Consider the following 25,176-nt stretch of genomic DNA (forward strand, 5'->3'; position numbering starts at 1 on the left):
TTCATAAACTTTGATTGCTAAAACAAACAAGTGTGGCAATATGTAAAATAATTATGTTAAGAAAATAATATATGCTAAATGCTAGAAAGAATTAAATAATTCAATAATAAGACCTGTGTTGCTTTAACAACATGTCTAAAAAATGGATCATAATAATAATTATTATTATTATCCACTTAAAAAATGGATCATAATTATTATTTTATTGAACGCTCTAGATTATGTCATGCATTTATGTATACCTTATTTTATGCAATGTTTTAACCCGATATAAAAACAAATATGTATGGTAAATAAATCAATAAAGTATGTGCCCACCTGTTCCACGGATTGTGCCTCTAACATGGCGGCCAAAACATACGCCGTCAACGTGACGTCACCGCTGGCGGAACCTCCCTAAAATAGACAGCTTGGTTGCTTTAACAACACGTCTATTCGTAACCCACGAAGCCACGAACCTCTTAAACATTTACATGAAATGGAGACCCTGTGTTGCTTTTACAACATGACTAAGCGTAACCCACACGTTTGAACTAACTCCATGAAATAGACACTTTTTGTATGAACACGACCATGCGTTCCCCACACGTTTTAAAGACCTCCAAGGACACTCGGTTTTGCTTTTACACCACATCTATGGGTTACATACATTTTTTTAAAACCTCTCATAGCTGCCCTTACCTGCATTTTCGTATCGATGACTCGGCCGGGCTCTGCGAACGATCCGTCAGCGCGCTGTTGGTCTACCAACCACTTGGCGGACTTAGAGATGACGGCGTCGTCAATGAAAATGTAGGGTTTCGCCTGGACGAATGACTTGACGACGAACGCTGTCAGCCACGTGCTTCCGGATTTGTCGCTCTCCCCAAACGCGCTGAAGGAGCCGTCCGCATGGCGATAGGTGAGCTCGCGTTGATAGCCTTGAGTGGTGGATCAAAGTATAATAACAGTAAAAGCGTCTTATATACAGACTGACATATTGACAAGTTTCTAAACATCGTTTCTGTGCATAATTTTAAAAAGAACACATTATTGAAAAGGAGCTTATTCGTAGACTGTCAATAGCGAATGAATAACAATTTGTATATAAATATATATCTAAACCTCCAAACACCGAAGTTAAAAGGAGTGTCAAATGAGTTAGTTTGAACCCTTAATGTGGTAGAATTACTAAATAACCGTCGATTGAATACGTCAACCCGCAGTGAAGACTATTATGCGCGAATTTCGAGAACACATATTTTTCTATGGACAAGCAGAACATGATAAGGAGTTAAATCAATAGTGTTCACACCCTTCTCCATAAAGTCCTTGGCCTTGTTCATTATAGTCGAGTCTAGATTATTAGTGGCTTGGAGATACTTGACAATAAAAATATTTGGCGCGAAGTTCAGCATGTTTTGTTCCCCACACCCAGTGGGTAGTCTAATTAGCTTGTTCAACCCGTTGATGCTGGGGCCCATAAGGTCCCCGATTGCGGTGACCTTGACACTTTCCGACCCGGGAACAGTTCGGAGTGGATACTCCACGTTGATTTTCTTGGTCTGGGTCCCAGAAGCTTTTAGGTCTATCACGAATGGGACATTGTATTCACGCGGCGATCCCTCAGCCTGTGTGCGCAACAACGTGAAAATCATTACTAAGATGATGGAACATTAAGCATAAAGGTACTTAAATTAAATATGAAGCGTTATTAAACCATCGGAGAACAAAACAAACACAACCATTAATGCACCAAACGGCCGATGCTATATTAAAGTAGAAACACATTAACAAAGTTTGCTGATTCATTCACTATTATTGTTCTATTTAATAAACGTATGAATGAATTACCATATTAAGATTCATGTTTCATAGTTTAAAGTGTAATTGGTCATTATGTGCAGTTTCTTCTTCATTAAAATGAAAATCAAATGCATTTTTAACAATTAAAAGAATAATGTTCGATGGCATAGAGGTAACATTCACTCCTTATTTTAAAATAACACTCCTCTTTTTTCTATCTCGTGGCCTCGACTAAGTAACTCGAGGCCACGACTTAATAACTCGTGGCCACGAGTAAGCTACGTCGTGGCCACGAGATAGAAAAAAAGGAGTGCAAAACAAAATAAAACGGAGTGCAATAAAAAAAATAACGGTGAGTAAATAAAGGAAGGATGCATTAAACAGAAGAGGAGAGAATTTTATCTATCTCGAGATCCCGACTAGGCTAACTCGTGGCCACGAAAAAGTAAGTTGTGGCTACGAGATAGAAAACAAGAGGATTGCAATTAAAAAAAGAGGAGTGAATGTCACCTCAATGCCACCGTAATAATGTGATCAAAACCGTATTTTTCGCCAACTTCACATAACATTAATTGAACATATTTTGTTGCATATGCAATGACCACATGCATTTGATAATTACAATAAAAAATAGATGTACAATATATTTTTACCTCCACAAGAAGTTTCTTGACCACGTGGTCGGCCATCATGGTGGTCTGCGCTCGTACGGAGATATCCACAAGACCGAGTTTAGTTGGAATAATGGGGAAATACAAGATAGCCACCTCGTCTGGTTGTACCTGAACAATATTGTTCGTGTCGTTAAATTTTCGCTCTATAACAGAATTTCATTTATCATAGAGCTAATGATTTTAAAGAAGGAAACTTTAAATGTCATGTAAGCATGTGCTTTACATGAAAATTACCCTTAACACTGCTACTTCATGTACATAGCGGACTTCTTTTTCTAGCCTTTCACTTCTTGTTCACTTGCTCTTTTTTTATAATTTTTTATAATACATGACGTGAATGTTCACGTTTCAAATATTTTTACCATATAAAAACAAGTAAGATATCATGCAAATACATCGTTTCTGTAAAGTCTTTTAACTGAATAAAAACAAATCGCGAAACTACACGCAAGCTGACGATATCATTTAGGCCATTACCGCGAGTGTCTTGGCATATGAAACGAAGTCGAATTTTGCCATAACCAATATGCATCAAACATGAAGCCGGTTAACTAAAACTCAGTGCACTTACTTATTCCGGTAACTGAAAACAACATTCTTCAATAAGAAGTAGGGTGGTAATCAATGTGGCAATTATTTCATGACAAAGCCCTACGCAATTTATGTTTCCATACAACTTATGTGGCCGAGCCTGGAACCGAAGTCTCGAGTTTCTTATGTCTGGTGAATAAGACAGCGGGTACAATTACAGAGAATGCACTCAACTCCAGGAAAGAGCAGAACAGCATGTTTGAATTCAATGGACAATCCATATATTAATAGTATTGTGTATGAATAAAGTACATGAAATTAACATTCTGATAACTAAGTAATTACCATACATTTCTGTACAAAACCAGTACGACAGTCGGCGGTGATGGTTATGACGATGTTTTTGTTGGAGATGATGATGTTGTAACATATGTTTATTGCGATGACGTTAATGATAATGATGAGTGTGACCACTCTGATGATGATGGTGATGATGATGATATTTTGTTCGAGTGTTTTACCATGATGACCCGAGTTTGATCCTGTGAGACTGACGTCTGGCCTGTACCGGAAACCATAAGGTTATCGAACTCTGTACTCCGCTCCAGGGTGACGTAACTCTGAATTGAATCCAAAGAACGTAAAACTCTAGAAGCAAATCAATTATGTTAAGAAAGCAAAAACCAGAACAGAAATCAAGAGTCGTAAAAATTACTTAGTTTTCCATAGCAAACTTACTGTTCTCATGAATGAATGTATATTATATCGCAGATTGCCCACTTACGGTCTGCTGTTGTGGACTGTAGTTATGAATGTTAACTTGCAGGACGATTTTCTCTCCTCGGATCACGGAATATGGCAGATTGACAGACACGAAAAACGGCAGAGTAACTTGAAGCTGCAGGAGAACAAACTCACAAGGTAATTTATTGTTAGAAGAAAATCAAAAAGATGTCAAATGATCCGTGTATGGGTTATAATATCAATTTACAATGGACCAACCTGCGCAGATTGCTCCGACATGCCCAGCCCTGTCTGTGGGTGCACCGCAAACGCTGTCGCCACCCAGGAGGTGATGGTATCGGGCACGGTCTCCTCAAAGTGCGCCACGCCCCCAGATCTGTAAGGACCAGTTGCAGTTTAATCGAACATATTAACCGTAAGGTACAGTTAACCCGTTGAAGATAAGTTTTGCCGTAAATGTTAAGTAAAAACGACCATGCGTTTTAATACAAAACTGGAAGAAATGTACACAATTTATTCGACAGTTAAACAAGCATGTAGACATAAAACATTACATTTTACATCGCTAAAAGGGGGTTAACTAACATAATTGACATTATTTATTAGGCACAACATTGAATTGAAGCAAATATTAACCATGCATGCATGCATGCAAAGCTCGTTATTCAACATTTGGAAAGTGTCAAACAACAATATTTGAACATACGTCACAATTTGGCTTTTCCACAGCCATGTTTCCGGAAACAATTTTCTCGTCTGCTGAACAGGCACCAAATCCTTTGGAGCGACAATGGCGTGCACTTCAGGTAAAGACGCCATGTGACGAATTGGGGCGGAGGCATCCGTCCAACGAGCACTCAGTAAGAAGCTTACTGGTTCTGACCGAAATCTTCCCCATCCTCGCCTTAACCAGGGCCTAGGTCTTGGCATTGGTTCAGGAATATCTAGTCATAAAATCATTCGCAAAAGGTACATTCTGAATGGGATGAATACAGTAGGTTCATTTTGCCGATCACTTCAAAGAAAATATATATTAAAAATAAGAATTATAAAAACATTCTAAAAGATATAGGATCCATAATGTCTATGAAAAACTCTTTACCCACAAAATAAGTAATAATAAATGTTAATTTTCAAAGATGGGGAAACACATGACTATCCGCCTACATTTGAAAACAAATACGAAGGAAACTATGGTTTTCAATATACTAATAAAGCGAAACAATATTTACAATGATTACTACTTACATTCGTACACGGTAGCGTCGGTAAGAATAACGACTCCGGATTCCTGAAATTATACGCATGTTTAGTTGAAAAACTATTGGATTAGAAAAAGAAGAAACTATTAAAGTTTCATATGTCTATTTCAATACATTGTTTCTGATATATGTATATATGGTGTTATGAAGGTAGTTACTAGGTAAATGAAAGTTGATTTAAATACCAAATGTATTTTAATGAAAAAAAAACGCAGGATATTTTGTTTGATAGATTGTGTTTGCTCTTTTGTAGCGTTGGATCATTCGCCGTTGTCCTCAGTAGTTCAGTCATATCAAGGGGACCAGTTAACTTACACTTCTAAGTTTTAACCGGTTAGATGGTTTACCAATGTAAGTTTACGCGAGTATGCCAGTAACTGACAACTGCCTAACTGTAATCAGCGAAAGTGAGAGATGGGTAGTAAAAGAGCTATCATGTCCGATTCCCATACAAGTAATATTACCGGGCCGGGGATTTAACCTTATAAGTTATAAGCCCGGTTTTTGTAATATAGCGTTCTACCAATAGAGCTATCAGACCAGGTTTTTGTGTGGATAAAATCATAATCGTGATAACTATTATAACTAGTTTTGTTTGTATGTGTATTGCCTTTATATAAATAAATGTTTTTAAATGTTTATGGAAATACCAGATTTAAAAGTACGATATCACTTTACAGATGCTTAACGAATATATAGTATATGAATATATGCCATACCTGATAAACCATCTGATAATTTTATTTTTGAATGCATGTTTAACACAACTGCGAACGCACAATCATAGAGAATGTGCGTATGCTTACATCAATGACATCCTTGACGTCCTCCCCGCCAACCGGAAGTGGCCATCGCCAGCAGAACCAGTCGCACACCGGAAATGGACGACCTAACGACGAGGAGGTCAGAGACTTCAGTGAGTAGCCGTTTAAATCTTGTACTACCTTGATATGTAAAACATAGATTATTTAGACTTTATTGGATAATAAATATTTAGTACTTACTTTTAGTAATATATAGTACTTATGTAAGGGTCATAACATACAAATTAAAAAATATATTTTGTTTAATTAGTGACAACCATCAAAATATGTAATTCAAGTATAAATAAGTACAGACAAATATAAAAGAAAGTGATTGCCTTAAACATTTGAAATAAGTTACCTTATGTGAGACCTTATTTAAAATATTGATGTTACGCCCAAGAAATATTCATTGAAAGCATTAAATTCAATCGTAAATTTTGCAAGACACAATTTATTTAGTAGTGAGTATGATAATAATACTCATATTGGAAAGTAATTTGTAATGCAAGAGCTTTTTCACCTGTGACTGTGTGATATCGTTACCGGTTCCTAGCAACAATACACTCTTGTCGAACGCCTAGCACGTTGACAGTCGAACCGACGTCAGCAGATACGTCTAAACGTATCTTGTCCGACGGCACTGCCTCGGTTGTATTGAAATTCACTGTCACCTTTTTAAAACACACATAAACACGTAATTGTGGATTGTTTTAGTTTAACACATCGAAAATGATGCTATCAATACGCACGTAACAAAACCATTTAGCTTTAAACAACACGACTAGATCCATTAAAATAACAAGAACTCCACACGTTCCTTCTTAAGTCCGCAACAAACTGTATAACCGAATGCTAGATTAAAATGCTGACGTGATTAAGATCAGCTCCATATATTACCTTATTCATGAACGCTCCATCTACATTAATGGAGAGTGCGTCTGCCACCAACTCCCCGTCCGCTCTGACGTACATCACCAAGATTTGAGATTTTGGCGCCATGTGATGTGATGCTTGAAATTTCCATGTTTTACTCTTTCTCTTCACTGTGATGTTACCGCTTTTAATGAGTTGGCCTCGGGCGTATATCTAGAGCACAGTCGTTAAGGTGTTATTCATTTAGAGATTATATATATATATATATATATATATATATATATATATATATATATATATATATATATATATATATATATATATATATATATATATATAAATTTCCCATTATTGATTTGTTCAATAACTGTTTGCTTGTGGAATTTAAACTATCCTTTCTGAGTAAAAAGTACCCCATACCTTGTAACTATAAAAATATGAAAAAGGTGGACGTAGGGGGCGCTAATAATCTTGCATGGTCAGTGCAAAGTGGTGGTGTGTTTTCCTGTGGGGCGGAGGTCCTGGAAGCTCCCGAAATTTTATAATCCAAAACACTACATTCCTGACATACTAACCCTTAGATTTTCATGTTTGATATGCTGGGTTGTCTTATAATGTGGATACTATTGGTTAGTTATTAATGAATTCTTTCAGTGGTTTGGTAGTTTAATATCAAATCCTCATAACCAAATATTATACACTTTGACAATCTTTATATCATTGCCCCAAAATTAAGACCAAAGTATTACGTATGCAACCTGAGAGAAAGAAGTCACCACTTTTGGTACTTACTCTGTTAGTCTGATTGTTAAGAGCGATACATTAACGGGGTGGGCAGTGCGCAGTGCTTAGTGATCTACGATATAACTATTCTTTATTCGGCAAGCAGACATAACTTTAACCATTAACAGGGTGCAGGATCACGTGACTTTGTTGGGTTCCCAATTAAAAGTTATTAGAAGTTGACACACCGGTAAGTGCTGCTTTTTTCCAAATAACTTAAACATTTTTTTACGAATTTCAACTAGTGCATAAAAGACAGATTTTTAAGCTGCTTATTACAATGTGAAATACATCAGAATTACTTTATTTAATGGGATTAATGTGTTCTTGTTAAAAAAATCATGTATATGTAACAGGGTATTCACTCTGACACTAATCCTTTTAACAATACTAACCCAATCAAGACTGAGAGAAGTTCAGTGTGAAAGATACTTTGTGATGTATGAGTGAGTTTAATTACTAACAGTGCATGGTTTTATTGTGAGATGATTTCATAGTCATCTATATAATTTTAAATCATAACTCAACATTTGGTCACTTGTTTGTAAAACCTTGTAAGAGGTAGTAGGCTTTTTCCAATTGCCACTTTCTACCATAAGTCTTGAGGTCACTGGTGAGTGCATTATTCTATGTTGATATAATTGTAATTTCTTGAATTACATTGTATTGCATATTATTTTATATAATTGTATTTTCTTGAAATGTAATTGTATTGTATTGCATATTATTATGTATTACAATGAATTATTTAAATCGTTATTATAATTGTCATTTGTTAATTATAACATGATTCTTATTCATATTTCAGGCCATCATTAACATCATTTAAACTTTATAGTATTAAAAGCTTGGAACGTAAAACCCAGGTTGCGTTATACACTCAAACCCCGGCTACAAATGGCGCCCAACGTGTTTTCCAAGTGATGTCTAACTTGAATTCCAACGTGATTTCCAACGTGAATTCCAACGTGATTTCCAACGTGAATTCCAACGTGATTTCCAACGTGAATTCCAAAGTGAATCCCACCTTGATTTGCGACGTGAAATTCTGATGGTCAGGACCTAAGAAGCTAAGGAAAGTTTTAGTCTTAGCGAGGACATTTTCCCATTGTCCAATAGAAGGTGGAAACGGCAGATTCCTTTCTATATTGCAACGGCAGATTCCTTTCTGCTCTACCATGATCTAATCCTAGATCCAGGTATCCAGACAACCAGGAAACTCGGGAGTTTCCACAAGAAAACCAGGTGTTCCTGTAGGGAGGTAGACGTCCTCCTGAGTGTCAGACTACACAGTTTGACTCCCAATACTCCAATACACTACGTGTATGTATACGTGAAAGTATGGACTTACTTTAATGTATAGAACACTTTTTACGTTCGAACCAGGACGAGTAGTGACTTCCAGTGACATTAAGCGCGACGACCCAGGATCGAGAACCGCTTAAGACGAATTCCCGCGTACTAGTTACACTACAGTGACCCTGACGTGAACTGTGCAAATCTGTGGACACATTTTAGTTTGTGATATTTATTTAATGTTTTAAATGTGTTTTAAAGGATATATGGAACAGCAATTGATGTAAGTACCAAAGTTGCCTTTCTTTTCTGGAGAGGAACCCTGTCCTAAGGGTGAGGTTTCTTTTAAGGAATTGTTGTTTGAGGTAAAATGTCTTATGAATGATAAGAATTTGTTACCATCCAATGTTCTTCAAGCAGTAAGACGTTCAATCAGGGGGTCAGCCCGTCAAACACTGATCTCAGCAGGTGAGAATGCATCATTAGACAGTATTCTGTTGAAATTTAACTCTTTGTTTGGTACAACATTTGATAAAAATAATGTACTGCAGTAATTTTCAATTTCTGGTATAGTCAAGGGTTTACTACAGTAGGGATGTTATTTAAATTTTTGTGTTCTATATTTAAAATGTCAGGAGCCATTTTTTTCAACAGAGGGAGTATGTAACAGGGTATTCACTCTGACACAAATCCTTTTAACAATACTAACCCAATAAAGACTGAGAGAAGTTCAGTGTGAGAGATACTTTGTGATGTATGAGTGAGTTTAATTACTAACAGTGCATGCTTTTATTGTGAGATGATTTCATAATCATCTATATAATTTTAAATCATAACTCAACATTTGGTCACTTGTTTGTAAAACCTTGTAAGAGGTAGTAGGCTTTTTCTAATTGCCACTTTCTACAATAAGTCTTGGTCACTGGTGAGTGCATTATTCTATGTTTATATAATTGTAATTTCTTGAATAACATTGTATTGCATGTTATTTTATATAATTGTATTTTCTTGAAATGTAATTGTATTGTATTGCATATTATTATGTATTACAATGAATTATTTAAATCGTTATTATAATTGTCATTTGTTAATTATAACATGATTCTTATTCATATTTCAGGCCATCATTTACATAATTTAAACTTTATAGTATTAAAAGCTTGGAACGTAAAACCCAGGTTGCGTTATACACTCAAACCCCGGCTACATATACTGCACGATTTTGTTTCACGCAACGTGAACTTGTGTCACCCATTTCAGACGTATTCAAGGATTTTTTCTTACACCTTAAGATATCGACACAAACTGCAAGAAAAACTGTCTTTTATGCACTTAAGATTTTGCAAATTATTTCAATAATCTGAGATTTTCGCAAAAATAAAGTTCTTAACGGTGTGTTTACATTATGTCCAGCCCATGTGTAAATCCACGAAAACCCCGTTGATTCTGCACCCTGATTAAGTATCCCGTTCGCAAGTGGAAGTAAGATTTTCTGCGAAAAAATAAATGCACTAAAGCTTCTTAGTTTAAATTGCATCATTATTACATGTAGTTATTTTTCAAATCATAAAAATACTTTCTTAACTTGGAAATAAATGTTGGACTGATTCATTTAATTAAAAAAGTAATTTAAGGCGATTATAAGTGATGTATTAATGTATTGAAAAGCAAACGTAGGCTCAGCCTTAACTAGTTTTACCTGATAGATAACATCATCAACTGATTCGGTTGCTCTAATTGCAATCGCCATCGTCTCGCCCGCCTGTAAAATTATTTCAATTAATTAAACTTAAATCTAAAGTACAGACCTACCAGGGCCGCTGTAAAAAAGGAACAATACGTATTTGGAATAAATCACATCTTGTTCCTACCTACTGTAAATATTTGTAATACTGTAGAATTGAGTGACATTTGCGACAGGCCGAAAACGGATTTGATGTGCAGTAAACGTTGTTGTCTTGATTGAAGGCAATATATGTTATTCCAGGTACCGTGTGTTTGAATATCAAATATAAATGTCGACAACTTCGTGTGATATGTATTTAAACTATATTCAAGCAGAACAAGTAATAAAATTCTACAATAAATTGACGATATCTTATGTATGGTAATCACCTGTCTGAAATTTAATGAAGAATTATCGTTTAATGCTAAATGGCTTTTATGGCAGCGTCATGGGATAAACTTAGTGAACAAACACATTTCATAAATAGTAATTTCGCTACATTCGTTTCATGGTACGTTTTCGAATGATTTCTTACAGAAAAAACAAAAGTATATTTGAAAGCATACTTTTGTTTAATGGTCTACATGTTTACTTTCAATACGGAACCTTGAATTTAACAGTCAACGCACTTAAAGGGATTAACTTTGTTTAAATGATCCAATCACGGATGTCAACAAAGCCAATAAATAGATTTTTAAGGTCAATATAACGCACTTATTGGAATGCAAGCACAATTCAAAATTGCTATTTTGTTTAATGTTATGAACACTAAATATGTCTACAAATTCAGAGTTTGAAACGTAAGTGTACATAGTATTGCAAATATGTTTAGTGGGTATTGAACTACTGAGGGAATATGTGTTCTTAGTAATGCGGTCTATGTGTCAAGCTTTTTAAAGCAGTAAATGGATATTTGTTATTGGGATTGGGGAGGGGTGTAATTATATATATTTTGTATTTTATTTGATAAATAAGGTGTTATTAAGGCATTCAGTGAAACACCCGCATTGGTGTTTTTATGCCTTTATACTACCGTAAATATCGCAAAGCAACGATAGGACGTAGTGGTTTGGTTGCTATGTCCACAAAAGCATGTTTATACTGTATTGAAACCAGTGGAGTGTCTATCTAAACCAATGAAGTTCTCTCTAATGCTCTGAATTCTAAAATGTTCAAACTTTCTTCCAAAATAAAAAAGCAAATTGTCACAATTACATCGTTATTTGATATTTTCATTTAAAAATGTTCAATTTTGACACATATGTTATATTTTCTGTAGAATCAATGCAATTGCATAGCTTTTGTATTTTTGCAGAGGCTTTAGATTTAAGACTTATAAATATGTTTTAACTGGTTAATATAGTGTTCAATTTATGTGACATAGTTATTTTATTTTACAATGGCCATTTCTCTGCGTACCAAACCATTTTGGAGTTCAGTGCCCTTTGGGCTATGACATAAGTTTATTAATTTAAACTATTTATATTATGTATTGCAAGCAGCGAAAATACCTATGTGTATGTTAATATATTTCCTATATACTACAGCAATACTTTTAAGTATACGAATATACAAATCGGTGTTCACTGCATAACCTTTCTTTAAGTTACCACATTACCATTGAAATGCATTTACTACGTATATTGTGCAATAATAAGCCATTTCAGTGAAAACCATGCTTAAAATGAAACGAAAGTATTGCATATAAAACGATATTAAGTGAAATGATGGTACTATAAAAACTATGATTTAAGTATATTTTACGAACTTTGTTTCGCTTGATTAGGTAACCTCACTTATTTCTTACACAAGTACATAAATAAAGGCGTACGTGTTCATCCATATTAACATATTTGTATTGCACTTCATTTAAATGGGAAAAATATCTATGCAATGGTCATTGAAATAAATTCAATAAAAAAATATGTACTCAAAATCACATAGTATAAGCTCACATACACTTCAGCATTAATGCCTTATTTATTGTGTTGTGATACTCAGGACAGTTAATTACAACACACGGTACGATAACAAAAATTGACCAATCAATACTCACTATTCCTATAAACATTTAGTTGCCCGTAGCTTCTTCATTTACAAGCACATACATGTATTTTAGGTATTCAGTAATTAAACAAATTTAGCATGATCATAATGTTCGTGTATGACTGTCCAATTATGTCAAATGATATCAAAACAACACATGAGGACTCATAATAATTTTGACGCACTAATTTTTCAAGAGTTTGACAGAGTTAAAACGCAGATTGTACTTACCCCGATATCGTACGAATTGAAAGTAATTGGGAAATATAAGTAAGGCATTTATGACACGTCGCAATTCCAAAATATGAGAAATCGTATAAGATCTAATGCACATAGGTATGCAAATTTCAATTTGTTTACAGTTAAAATGCGCATGAATGTTACCTTGGGTTTATTCGTCAGAGATCGCAACTGCAGAAAGTTGGCGCTGGGAGAGTGCCTCTTTTTGAGCGTTTTTGAAACTTTTACGGTATTCAGCTTTGCCTGTAAATATGATTTTAAACATTATACATGGTATACATAATTATTCTATTTTGTGAACCAGATCAAACATACAATTAATAATAATTCTCTATAAAAGCATATATAAAATATATTCTAAGCGATGACTATGAAATAGAGGAGTTTGAACTGATCAGTAGTGCAGCTTGATATGTAAGCATGGCTTTTAAACAAAGAATTTGCAGCTACAAATCCATGCTGATTGTAATTAATTCCGTATTGAATGAGCAGTAGGTAGTGGTAAATTAGGGCAGTATGCATCACCCTCGAATACTCTTAGAAATTATGTCCCCTCACCCTTTTGTTACAATCTGTATTTACGGTCAACACCATGCTATTCCTATCGGTATTACCCATCAAAAGCTTTGTTTTTTTCTGAATTCCACCAAACTGACACCATGCTGTTTCCTCTAAATTCCCCCTCCCGGCACACTGCTGCTTCCTCTGCTTAACCTCTTCAACACCCTTCTGTTTCGCCCTGGATCCCCCCGGCACCCTGCTGTTTCTCTCTTTCATATTTCTGCAACGCCCTGATGTTTATATCTGAATAACCCCTGGGTCACCTGGTTGTTCCCCCCCCCCCCCCCCAACACTCATCTGCTTCTCTCTGAATCACCCCTCTGACATACGTATGTTCCTTATTGTTTCCTCCTAAAAAACGCATGATTGCCCTGTATTTCTCCAGCCACCCATCCCCCCTAAAAACCCTGTCGTTTCTCTCTGAATTAACCCCAACAACCTGCTGTTTTGGTCTAGATTACCCCGAAAACACTTTGCTCCCCAATCTGGACTACCCATGTGACACCCGTATGTGTGACTCCGGGCATTTTGATGTTTCCCTCTTAATTGCTTCAACAACCTGCTGTTTCCCTATGGTATCCCCCTACCACACCTTGCTGCCCCCTCCGCTTGGGTCACCCTGCAACACTGTGTCTGTCCCCTTCTGGATTACCCCTAAAACGCTGTGCTGTTCCCCTCTGCAACATCTTGCTGTCTCCCTCTGGATAGCGCCTGCAACACTGTGCTGCATCCCTCTGGATTACCCATGACACACCTTGCTGTCTGCGTCTCAATAGCCCCTGCAACACTGTGCTGTCCCTCTCTGAAATACCCCTGTTACACCTTGCTGTCTCCCTCTGGATAAACCCTGCAACACTGTGATGCATCCCTCTGGATTACCCATGACACACCTTGCTGTCTCCCTCTTGATTGCCCCTAAAACACGCTGCTGTTTACCTCTATGTTACCTCTGTTGTCTTCTGAATTTCGCCTGAAACGTCATGTTGATTTCTTCTAGATTCCCGCTTTAACAGCCTGCTGCTAAGCTCTGGATACACATTAAATACCATGCTGTTTCTATCTGTATTCCCCCGGCAACAACTTGGATTTACATCCCCAATATTCTGCAGTTTACTACTAGATTTTCCCCGACACACTGCTGTTTACCTATTGATACCCCGACAACCCGCACACGTCTATATCCACAAACACCCCTCTGTTTCTGCCTGGATATCCCCTTAAACACACAGCTGTCTCTCTAGAGAGTATTCCTTCAAAATTCTGCGTTGTCTTTCTGAATTACCCCCCCCCCCCCCCTCATAAAACCGTCTCTATCCAATTGATTTCCCTTGCAATAGCACGTTGTTCCTGTGTGGTTCCCAATCACCACTATTTAGTTTTTTCTTAATTTACCGCCAAAAACATGCTGTTTGTTTTCTACATTTTCCCACATATGATTACTTACTTTTTGTCATTTACATATCGTATGTCTTACCTGAACTGTAATTTTCTCTACCCGTTGATCAACGGATATCGGAAACTCGACTATGCCGTCCGCTGGAACTGTATACAACACCGTGGGGCGCTCTGTTGCAACCAGCTCCCTTGAGGGATTTGGGCGCGCGATGCGCCTCTTAACGCGATCGTTACCAACCCTTGGAACAATAACAGGTTTAGTGTCGTTTTGCTTCCGGAACTCCGTCACCGTAACATTCAGTTGGCCTTCAACGCTGGCTGGAGGAGTGTCGTCACGTTGCGATACCTTAACCTGAAAATCATTACGTGAAATAGCATCATTGGTACTTGTTATTCGCCTCATAAATAAAAAACATTTTGAAAGTTTGCACACACACTTATATATTTGTATTGCGCATTTCCGGAATATTAAAATTGCGTTAATGTTTTGTTGATTTATGACAGGGCAATATGCTGATGTTTGCTTAACTCAAGTTACTCAAGTTCTCTTTATTTTTTGTTGTTTGGACATACCACAGCTTCATATGTCATCCCAGGTTTAAATGTCTCCGGAAGTGACGCAGGAAACTCCAGCTTCAAGGGTTCCTTGTAAAATGTCACTTCCTGTGTATCGCCTTGCTTCATACGCGTCAAACTTTCCGTCACGTTTGCCTCAAAGACAAGTACGGCACCATCTAGACTACCTCTTAACTGTTCCAGTCGAGATGTAGCTATCGTAAAACTCGCTTTGCCGTCCATCTGAATCAAAACCGGAACTCTTTGTTGTCGTATTTATTTTATCAGTCATCACGTCATTCATGTAGACTACCAGAAAATGTGAACATGATCATTTAAAGGGGCGTTTTCACAGATGTTGGCATGTATTGAAGTTTGTCGTTAAATGTTTCATAATGATGAATGTAAACATGTGATCTAAAAAGCTCTAGTTAAAAAACAAGAATAAAATTAAAGAAAAAAAGTAACCATCAACTGGGCTCGAACCACTGAACCCTGGAGTAAATGTCTATCGCGTAGACCACTCGGCCATCCGTGCACACACTTCCATTATTGTATTTTATACTTTATATAAGCAATCCTCGTAGTGTCACAAAATTTAACAACAACAACAAAACTCTCCAAATTATGAAATCGTTTCGCGTTGCAACGCTTTATAATTTTCAGGGTTTTAAAATCGTCAAAATAATGCATATAATGTATATTTAAGAACATGGTAAATGTTCTGTATTACTGTTTCATCACACATATCATAACTACAACGACAATTTGCGAATCTGAAACAATTTGTTTTAATTTTGTCAATGTACCAAAACTTGAAAAGATCCCTTTAAATGTGTACAATTTAATTGTATGTGCAAATGGAGAACTGCAAAGAAAGTTCGTAAAATAGCATTAAATCAACTTGCTTTTGTGTAAAGTTTCGACATCACACATATACTGCTTTTTTACCAATACGTAGATGACCCCTCCCCGTGAAATAGGCATAAGCATCCATTATTTGTGTCGCGTTCTGAGAAAACTGGGCATAATGCATGTGCGTAAAGTGTCGTCCCAGATTAGCCTGTTCAGTCCGCACAGGCTAATCAGGGACGACACTTTCCGCCTAAATTGGATTTATGATAAGAAGAGACTTTATTTAAATGAAAAATTTCATAAAAGTGGAAAGTGTCGTCCCTGATTAACCTGTGCGGACTGCACAGGCTAATATGGGACGACACTTTACAAACATGCATTATGCCTAGTTTTCTCAGAACACGACTCATTTATTTCCTAAACAAACCATGAACACATTGATGCGGTCTCAACTTACTGGCATTTTCATTTCAAAAGTTGTGCTGGTTTTAACACGCTGCCCATTTTTCCACTCAAACTGTTCGTGTTTTGGGCTCACTCGCAGCTCTACCTCCCCTTTGACGGGCTTGCCGAATGTATACCTGCAAACAACCGTGTTTATGTAATTAATTAGACGGGGGAGAACGCCAGTGCGTTCTTGAGTAGATGGAATCTCTTGATATACGTATTACCTCACGAGCTACGCTCTGTTTAGTTAAACGCCAACTTACCGAAATGGAAGGGCAATCCAAACGTAATATGACATCGCTAGCAGGATTGAAAATTCAAATTAAGTTATCATCTATATCTCTTTTATGGTATTATTGGAATCCCGAATAATTCTTAGGCTTCTTTATTTAATAAATTAAACAAGCTTAGACAGTATGTAACATTGTGTTTAAACGGTTATTTTTAGTTTGTATTGCATATCGAATTATGCCTACTTCGCTTTTATGTTTCCAGTGAATTCGTTTTCTTGTGTTCGTCCGAAGCTCGGAAGGTCAAGTTCAACTTCAAATTTTGGCAGAACTGTAAGAAAAGCGTCCGAAAATAATAAACACGAGTTAAATCGTGCATGTTCTATTAAAACATTCCAAAAATCTGAAACAACATTAAGTCTTTTAACGTTTACGTAATGTGCACAGACAACAAAAATATCATCATGCCTAGATATGTTTATTTAACAGAATGGTATGTTAATATCAATAAAAGTCTATAAAAGAGTTGACATACCATACTCGTCAACTTTAAATGTCTTTTCTTCGTAGTCTCCCTAAATTTAAAGAATGATAATTGATACACTAACTATTTAACGAATGTACAATTTACCACATACACTATGTATCATTCGATTACTTAGTTACTTTTATAAGTTGACATTGGGATATTGTCACAACACTTGGTCCGTCTTATTAAATTTCATGCGACAGGTTTATATGGTGATATCCATTAAAAAGAGGCACGATTATTACGGGCATTTTAATGTGAACATTTTAGTAGACTTAATAGTACAAGGCATAATTGTAATAGTACCTGAGCCGACAATTTCCATTCACCAGAGGCTCAATTGGTCGTTTTTGGCTCATGTACTTCTTATCAGTACCCCAGGTACTCTTTAAGTTTACAACAAGACACCACAGTTACGGAAAATTACTTTAAATACCCAGCCATACTTTTTACTATTCTATCCGTAGTACATGAGCCGACAATGACCAATCAAGCATGAACAACTAGCGTGTGTTGAGCTAAATTGTTGTCCTTTACTTTTTGTGTAAGATAATTATTGAGGCAATGAATATCATATAATATTTGATATAATGTATAATAATATTATTATATTTGAATTTAAATTTTAAATGATATTTTCGAAACAATACACACACGGTTGCTAATAGAAATTGTAAGAAAGTAAACAGTAGGAAAATATCCATTACATGTGTGTACCTCGTACGAGAGCAGTTTAGCCTTCAGTTTCCACGTGCCGAGCACGGGGGACTCCGACATGACCTGGTGCTGGACGTACACGCCCCCTAGTGACGTCACTTCCGCCGCATCTACGTGCCATTGGTTGATTTTGTTGTCCTTTGGATCCTGAAATTCATTCCATTTAATCAAGTGATTATCATAACTTTAAATATCTTTACAGCCTGAAGTGGTTTACCTGACCTTCCATTACAAAACAAGATGTGTCACCGACACCGAGGTCTCCGCACGATATATGTTTGGATTCGTGCAAAAAGGCGTCAATACGTAATATCATTACACATTATCTGCGCATTTAAATTTATTAGCAAGCTTTCTTACATTTATATTTGATGTTATGTGTTGACATAGGCTTTTCAAATACATCTTCAATGTGATAATGTGCTGGAAGTCTTTGTGAAATTGCTTGTTAAAATACCAATCAATATGCACGAGATCCGAATAAAAAAAACAACACCTTTACAACAGTAATTTAAATGTCTAATATTATTGCATTGTAGAAAGTTAAATCTTCATTAGTAAATTTCATTCTATCGACATGTATCTGATATTCGGTCGCCATGCTTGCGATAATTTTATAATGCATTCTTTAATGGTTTGTGGAAAAAACAGCAAAATCATATTGAATACCTAAAGCACTAGCATAATGATAAATGAACGAGTACAGTGAGCGACTATTACAGGAAAAGAAATGTAACTTTATCAACATTAAGTAGAGTCACACAATGTCACTGTATATTCAGGTATTTGCATAATAGTAACCGCTTGTTTAACAAGAGAAAGGCATTTCTTCAGCGGACGCTCCTTTTGATTAGACGCTTTGTTTATCATACGACTGTGTTAAAAAAATGTATATGTTTCATTCTAAATAAATAAATATATATGTATATTTAAACGTACATATAATTCCACTTGGAGTTTGTCAAATACAACACGAAGATCTGGCGTAACTCCAAACACTCGGAAGTGAACTGAAATATATTGTAAGAAATATTGTAATTTGGATTTGTAAAATGTGTATTTTTAGTATCCGTTATCAATCATAATACAATAGAGTAACGGCTGCTATGTTATACGAGGGCTACAAACTTAAAGCAAACATGTAAAATACAACGAGCAGGGATCGTTTACTGTTAATACCTTCACCCAACTCCTACGTGACCATAGAAGCTTCATGTAAATTGGACACTTACACAGTGTTTTATATGAATGTTAATATTTAATTACAAACCTACAAACATATGTTCCTAAGTGAATTTGCTGATTATCTCGCTTATTACTGTTTACCAAGTAACTCGACAAATCATCTCAATTAGCAGTTTTTCAAAATGTCTTCACTAATGCCGGTATATATATAGTACTATTAATAACTTGTATAGGTGTTGCCTAATCTGAATATGTCACCTTAATTAATTGGTAAACAAAGTGTCATCTACCAGTTACACACGTAACATCACGATCGGGGATAGTCAGTCTAAGCTGACAACCTCCTGATACCATTAGAAACATATTCGTTGTTAGACATAATGTTGGCAAACACCTGTCAGTTATTCTTACCGGTTTGTCCAGGTTTGTAGACAGCCTTGTCAGTCTGTATGTATACAGATGTCACCTTGGGCTCGAGCCTTACGTCCTTGGTTTCGTTGAATGTCAACCCTCCCGAACCTTCGATCTCCAGGCGAAATTTGCCTTTACTAACACTGTTTGGAATCTGAATAAACGTTATCAGTAGACTCTGTGTTAAAAGCATATAAGTTGTTTACCAAATTAAACAAACGATTATCAGTTATGAAAAGAGCATTTAAAAACCGAAGCAAGTGTCTCTATATTGCAAACTCCTTACGTTTGTAATAGTATGCACAATAATATTTGGCGGTATATTTGATGGACTGAAATAAAAAAATTAAAATAACTTTAAACAGAAAATTAGTTTTTACTTACAATCAGCTTGACCGTGAAATCTGAAACAAAATAATGGTTTTCTACAACACCATACTAGTTAACTGAAATTTTGCGCTAAAAACATATTTTTTGAAAACTTAGTAACAAATTTCTTAAATTGACAAAATGCATGAAAACTACTTAAACTAGGGTTTTTTCTTCTAAAGCGGTATATCGACTTTACTTGCATCAAATATGTACACGTATAAACATCATGCATATTCCTTCTTTTCACGAACATAATTATCCAGTAAAAGTTATGTTTTGATGAAATCGCTAATATAATTTTTTAACATATCCAAAAAAGTTTGTCGATACATACATGTATGATTACTAGTGTTGCCTTTCTATTACATACATATATGCCTGATTACTAGTGTAGCCTTTCTAGTACATACATGTATGCCTGATTACGTATGTTGCCTTTCTAGTACAAACATGTAGGCCTGATTACTAGTATTGCCTTTCTAGTACATACATGTATGCCTGATTACTAGTTTATGCCTTTCTAGTACATACATGTATGCTCGATTACTAGTATGCCTTTCTAGTACATACATGTATGACTGATTACTAGTATTGCCTTTCTAGTACAAACATGTATGCTTGATTACTAGTATGCCTTTCTAGTACATACATGTTTGCCTGATTTCTAGTGCTGCCTTTTTAATACATACATGTCTGCCTGATTACTATTGTTGCGTTTCTAGTACACATATGTATGCCTGATTACTAGTGTTGCCTTTCCTAGTACATACATGTTTGCCTGATTTCTAGTGCCTGCCTTTTTAATACATATATGTCTGCCTGATATTATTGTTGTGTTTCTAGTGCATACATATATGCCTGCTTACTAGTGTTGCCTTCTAGTACATACATGTATTCGTGATTACTAGTGTTGTCTTTCTAGTACACACATGTATTCGTGATTACTAGTGTTGCCTTTCTAGTACATACATGTACTCGTGATTACTAGTGTTGCCTTTCTAGTACACACATGTATTCGTGATTACTAGTGTTGCCTTTCTAGTACCACATGTATTCGTGATTACTAGTGTTGCCTTTCTAGTACACACATGTATTCGTGATTACTAGTGTTGCCTTTCTAGTACACACATGTATTCGTGATTACTAGTGTTGCCTTTCTAGTACACAGTATTTTAGTACATACTGTATTCGTGATTACTAGTGTTGTCTTTCTAGTACACACTGTATTCTTGATTACTAGTGTTGCCTTTCTAGTAGCATACATGTACTCGTGATTACTAGTGTTGCCTTTCTAGTACACACATGTATTCGTGATTACTAGTGTTGCCTTTCTAGTACACACATGTATTCGTGATTACTAGTGTTGCCTTTCTAGTACACACATGTATTCGTGATTACTAGTGTTGCCTTTCTAGTACACACATGTATTCGTGATTACTAGTGTGTGCCTTTCTTCTAGTTCACACATGTATTCGTGATTACTAGTGTTGCCTTTCTAGTACACACATGTATTCGTGATTACTAGTGTTGCCTTTCTAGTACACACATGTATTCGTGATTACTAGTGTTGCCTTTCTAGTACACACATGTATTCGTTATTACTAATGTTGGACTTCTTAAGCGGACAGCATTATTTATCATATACACAGTCTGAAAGTTCAATTTAAGTAACGATTTCAATTAGGAGTTTTTTTTAATATTCTGAACAGTTGACCAACTGCAAACGTTCTAAAATCTGATTGTAAAATTAAATCCGTGAAATAAAGTGATAAAACTCTCTGCTTTCGTATAAGCTTTAAAACAGTAATAGTTGTAATATACAACAACCAAGTTATTGATTTCGCTGACAGCTTGAAACAGCACTAATAAACTGCCGCCCCGCTTGTGATATAAAGCGTACCGGTAAATGCTTATCAAATGTCCTATATATACCTACCATTCTGGTCGTTAAAGGTTGCGGCAGTGACCGCCACAGTCTCAGTTCCTGTCAGTTTTACCTCCACGGTGACCGGGCTTGACACTGGCCGAAGTAACTGACCATGAACACTGTATGTTTGACCAGGCCGAAAAGCGTTCGGCGCTACGAACAGGTACGAACTGAAATATGAGCGACGATAAAAATTGATTTTCAATTGTCGTTTTTCAAGTGAAACAAAATAAATAAAATATTACCGGTGGTACTTGGTAGTGTTCATCTTATTAAAATTGTGCATCGATGCTGGATTTGGTATACATATGACAGTTCCGTAGTGAACGTAGTTACGGCAAAGTTAATTTACAATGCGGATGGACCACATCTCAAACCTACTCCCGCCGGAGTAAGTATGCATGAATAGATCACGCTAAATGACGTATTTTAAGAATATTCAACTGGTGCAGTATGTGTATTATTTGTATCATTATTTGATATAAATAAAGGAAATCACAATTGAAGATAAATGTTAATCCAAACTGTGTTCGTATGTTTAATTTTACACTTACTTCACGCATTCAGCATGTTGTGACGTCACCAATAATATACCCGCTACAATTATACCGTGCTGTATGCCTGCAAATTAAAATACATTTTCAGGAGTCAAACTTAAAATAAATATGATAAGAACGATATTTTTCCAGTTAAATAGACCGTGTAAACTTACTAACCATTAATGGCATAAACGATATTATTAAGAATCAAAATGCGATTACAAGTGTGTTATTTGCCAAATGATCAACTCCTTTCAGTTCTGATTGGTATCAATAAAACACGAAGGAGCTAGCCTGACCAGCTAAGAATACGTCATGAAATTATAAAATCGGTGTACATATACAGCGAGCGACGATACAACAATTATATAACGATTATATCAAGACCAGGGCCCGTATTCACCAACCCATTCCTAGACTTAAGAATAAAGAATAGACTTGGAACCAAGAAAAACGCGTTCAGTGTTTGAATATATACAGACCTCCACTGGTGATTGTGTCATTAACAAAATGTCGTACATGAAGAATGATATAGATTGAGATGTTTAATGTCAAGTTTGACTCAAAATTCAAGCAATATTTGAATATATCAATTTAAAGAATATTCTTTATTCTTAGACTTAAGTCTAAGAATATTTTGGTGAATACGGGCCCAAAGAGCATATTTTCATTTAATTTCATGGACTTCCGTCGGTCATATCCCACCCCAATAAATGTAACATCGCGCTAAATACATTTTCGATTTCTTAATTGGCCATTTAAAACGAGCCCTGGGCGCAAGTAACGTTATAATTATATTTACAGATAAATGTATATCTATAAATTATAACGCTCTTAATTGTACATTTAATGTTTATGTTTTATATTCAAATTGAACATTATAAAATCATGAAAACAATTGCGTGCGCTTAATATAATTATTTATTCACATATATTCAGTTGTGTTTGTTTATTTTTGTCAAACTTTAACATTTATGATAATCAAAGACTTATTATTCTAAAACGTCTTTCATTTTACTTTTTTATTGATATTTAAATTTTACGAACATCTTTTATATATTAGACAATAACATGCCGCAATTTTAGTGTTTTATGCAACGTAACAGAAAACATTTTACGTACCTTGTAACATCTCGTCGGTGTAAATGTTAATGGTATTTTATTTCTGCGCTAATATACCTGTCTGAAAAGCGAGGATGCGGAAATGTTTTCGACGAACTAAACTGAATCTTGTAAACAACGGCGAGCGCTTGATAAGGCGAAAGACGTCATTAGCGATTTGTTTATCGTCTGCAGCTACACGCGATACAAAATTGTTTACAATTTCGAAATCTAAAGCCTTGCAATTAGTTTCAAGGAAATGATTAAGCTATATTGCATTTACCTAAGGTTCGGCGTCCCTCCAAAAAAGTTGTATTTCGTTATATTAAACATTGCGTAATAAAATTGTTATACGGTTGGATTTATATTCTCTTCTACGGCAGTTTTACTTAATCGCAAAGCTAACATGCGTTAATGCTAACATACACATGTGCTCAATTCAGGTCATTTAAGGAAGAGTATAACTGGTATTATCCAAATTGATTTGCATTTATTGCGCTGTGTAGCCTGTGCTGTTTGTTGGCCGCCGCAGTGCGACAGTCTCTATGAAATGATACGTTTATGATATAGTTTATGAACTGGGTGAGCTATTCTCCAAAATGTAACTGTAATATAGTTGGTATTGTCGGTGTATTCTTCGATCTTTTTTCGGCGCAGATATCGAACCCAGTCCTTCACCTTGAATGACCTTTACATAACGCCAGGAGACCCGCACGAATACACTCCATTTATAGCATTGGCTGATTTTAGCATATTTACCAGTTACATTGGCAACGACCCCGCGTCTTTGTAATAAAGGATGCAACACTTATCAGTGTAGTGAAATGCAGACCACTCTCTGCACGTTCATACGAAACATAGACACACATTTTGGTCCAGTTACAGTTACGCATTAACCCCAAATTCAAGTTTGAGAAAATTGGAGTTATACAATATGCTGTCAGCGTATCTCCAGGTCAACCTGCGCATACGCCCAGTCTTGTCTGGATATGCACATTGAGGAGGACACTCAAGAGATAACACGAGACACGATGCGGAAGCGCGCACCTTGTATGTAGACTGGTATACTTATAGTACAGATACGCAAATGGTATTGGTACAAAGAAGATGAAACAGTCGACTAATTCACACGTGTTCATTGAACTTGAACAGACATGGCGTCGAAGCGAAAAATAACTAGTTTCTTTTTGCCAACAGACGGAAATAACAATGCGAAACATAAAGCAAAGTTAACTGTTGAGTAAAAAACGAACTAAAATTATGTTTCCAGCAAAATTTGCGAGAATGTTTTTGATTTTGCGAGTTGGTATTAAAGCTGCTCGCAATGTTTTGCAAGTAGAAAAAAAAGTTAAATTCGATCCTTGAAATAATGCTATAATGTGGTTTCATATACGTACACTTCAGAACAAACATTGCATGCGTTTGTTTTGCTTTTTTTAAGTGAAACAAGAACAAAACAATATTTAAACCTTTTCAATTGTTTTTAATTTAATAATTAATTTTTTTTTTTTCAGGATATACGCCGAATATCTTTTTAAAATATATTTCTTTATGTCACGCTATAAATCAAAGAAAGCTCATTTTCT

General features: G+C 35.8%; 2 protein-coding genes and 1 long non-coding RNA gene across 5 annotated transcripts in view; 1 reads left to right on the forward strand and 2 right to left on the reverse strand.

Annotated features, from left to right (window-relative positions):
• LOC127868986 (CD109 antigen-like) overlaps window positions 1–25,176 on the reverse strand; it is a 201,784-nt gene that overhangs the window by 10,133 nt on the left and 166,475 nt on the right. The gene's annotated exons all lie outside the window — the stretch shown is intronic.
• LOC127868988 (uncharacterized) overlaps window positions 3,507–25,176 on the forward strand; it is a 28,436-nt gene continuing 6,766 nt past the window's right edge. Inside the window, exons 1-3 of one of the 3 annotated variants that reach the window (XR_008044355.1) lie at window positions 3,507–4,703; window positions 5,250–5,912; window positions 21,977–22,113. This is a non-coding gene — a long non-coding RNA (uncharacterized LOC127868988). Of the gene's footprint in view, window positions 4,704–4,838; window positions 5,913–18,257; window positions 18,362–21,976; window positions 22,114–25,176 lie in introns of those variants that run through there. The other 2 variants (XR_008044356.1, XR_008044354.1) reach the window with 2 other exon arrangements.
• Window positions 4,980–23,745, reverse strand: LOC127868987 (CD109 antigen-like). Its single transcript, XM_052411214.1, has 18 exons — window positions 23,612–23,745; window positions 22,505–22,571; window positions 21,960–22,120; window positions 20,036–20,055; window positions 19,652–19,805; window positions 18,995–19,065; window positions 18,056–18,202; window positions 17,345–17,384; window positions 17,056–17,140; window positions 16,590–16,713; window positions 15,296–15,520; window positions 14,802–15,074; window positions 12,911–13,009; window positions 10,454–10,516; window positions 6,700–6,888; window positions 6,323–6,473; window positions 5,803–5,940; window positions 4,980–5,025 (listed from the first exon to the last, which is right to left on the reverse strand). Exons 1-16 carry the CDS (start codon window positions 23,619–23,621, stop codon window positions 6,342–6,344), a joined length of 1,860 nt encoding a protein of 619 aa, XP_052267174.1. The 5' UTR covers window positions 23,622–23,745; the 3' UTR covers window positions 4,980–5,025; window positions 5,803–5,940; window positions 6,323–6,341.

This window comes from Dreissena polymorpha, chromosome 2, assembly GCF_020536995.1.
Source record: "Dreissena polymorpha isolate Duluth1 chromosome 2, UMN_Dpol_1.0, whole genome shotgun sequence".
In the NCBI taxonomy this organism is placed as follows: domain Eukaryota; kingdom Metazoa; phylum Mollusca; class Bivalvia; order Myida; family Dreissenidae; genus Dreissena; species Dreissena polymorpha.

Excerpts from the sequence above, each read along its gene's own strand:
- LOC127868987 (XM_052411214.1), bottom strand. Across the intron at positions 15,521-16,589 it reads CTTTTGAAATGAAAATGCCA|ATGGACGGCAAAGCGAGTTT; the intron begins GTAAGTTGAGAC and ends GTTTTGATTCAG. Across the intron at positions 6,474-6,699 it reads ATGGAGCGTTCATGAATAAG|GTGACAGTGAATTTCAATAC; the intron begins GTAATATATGGA and ends TGTTTTAAAAAG.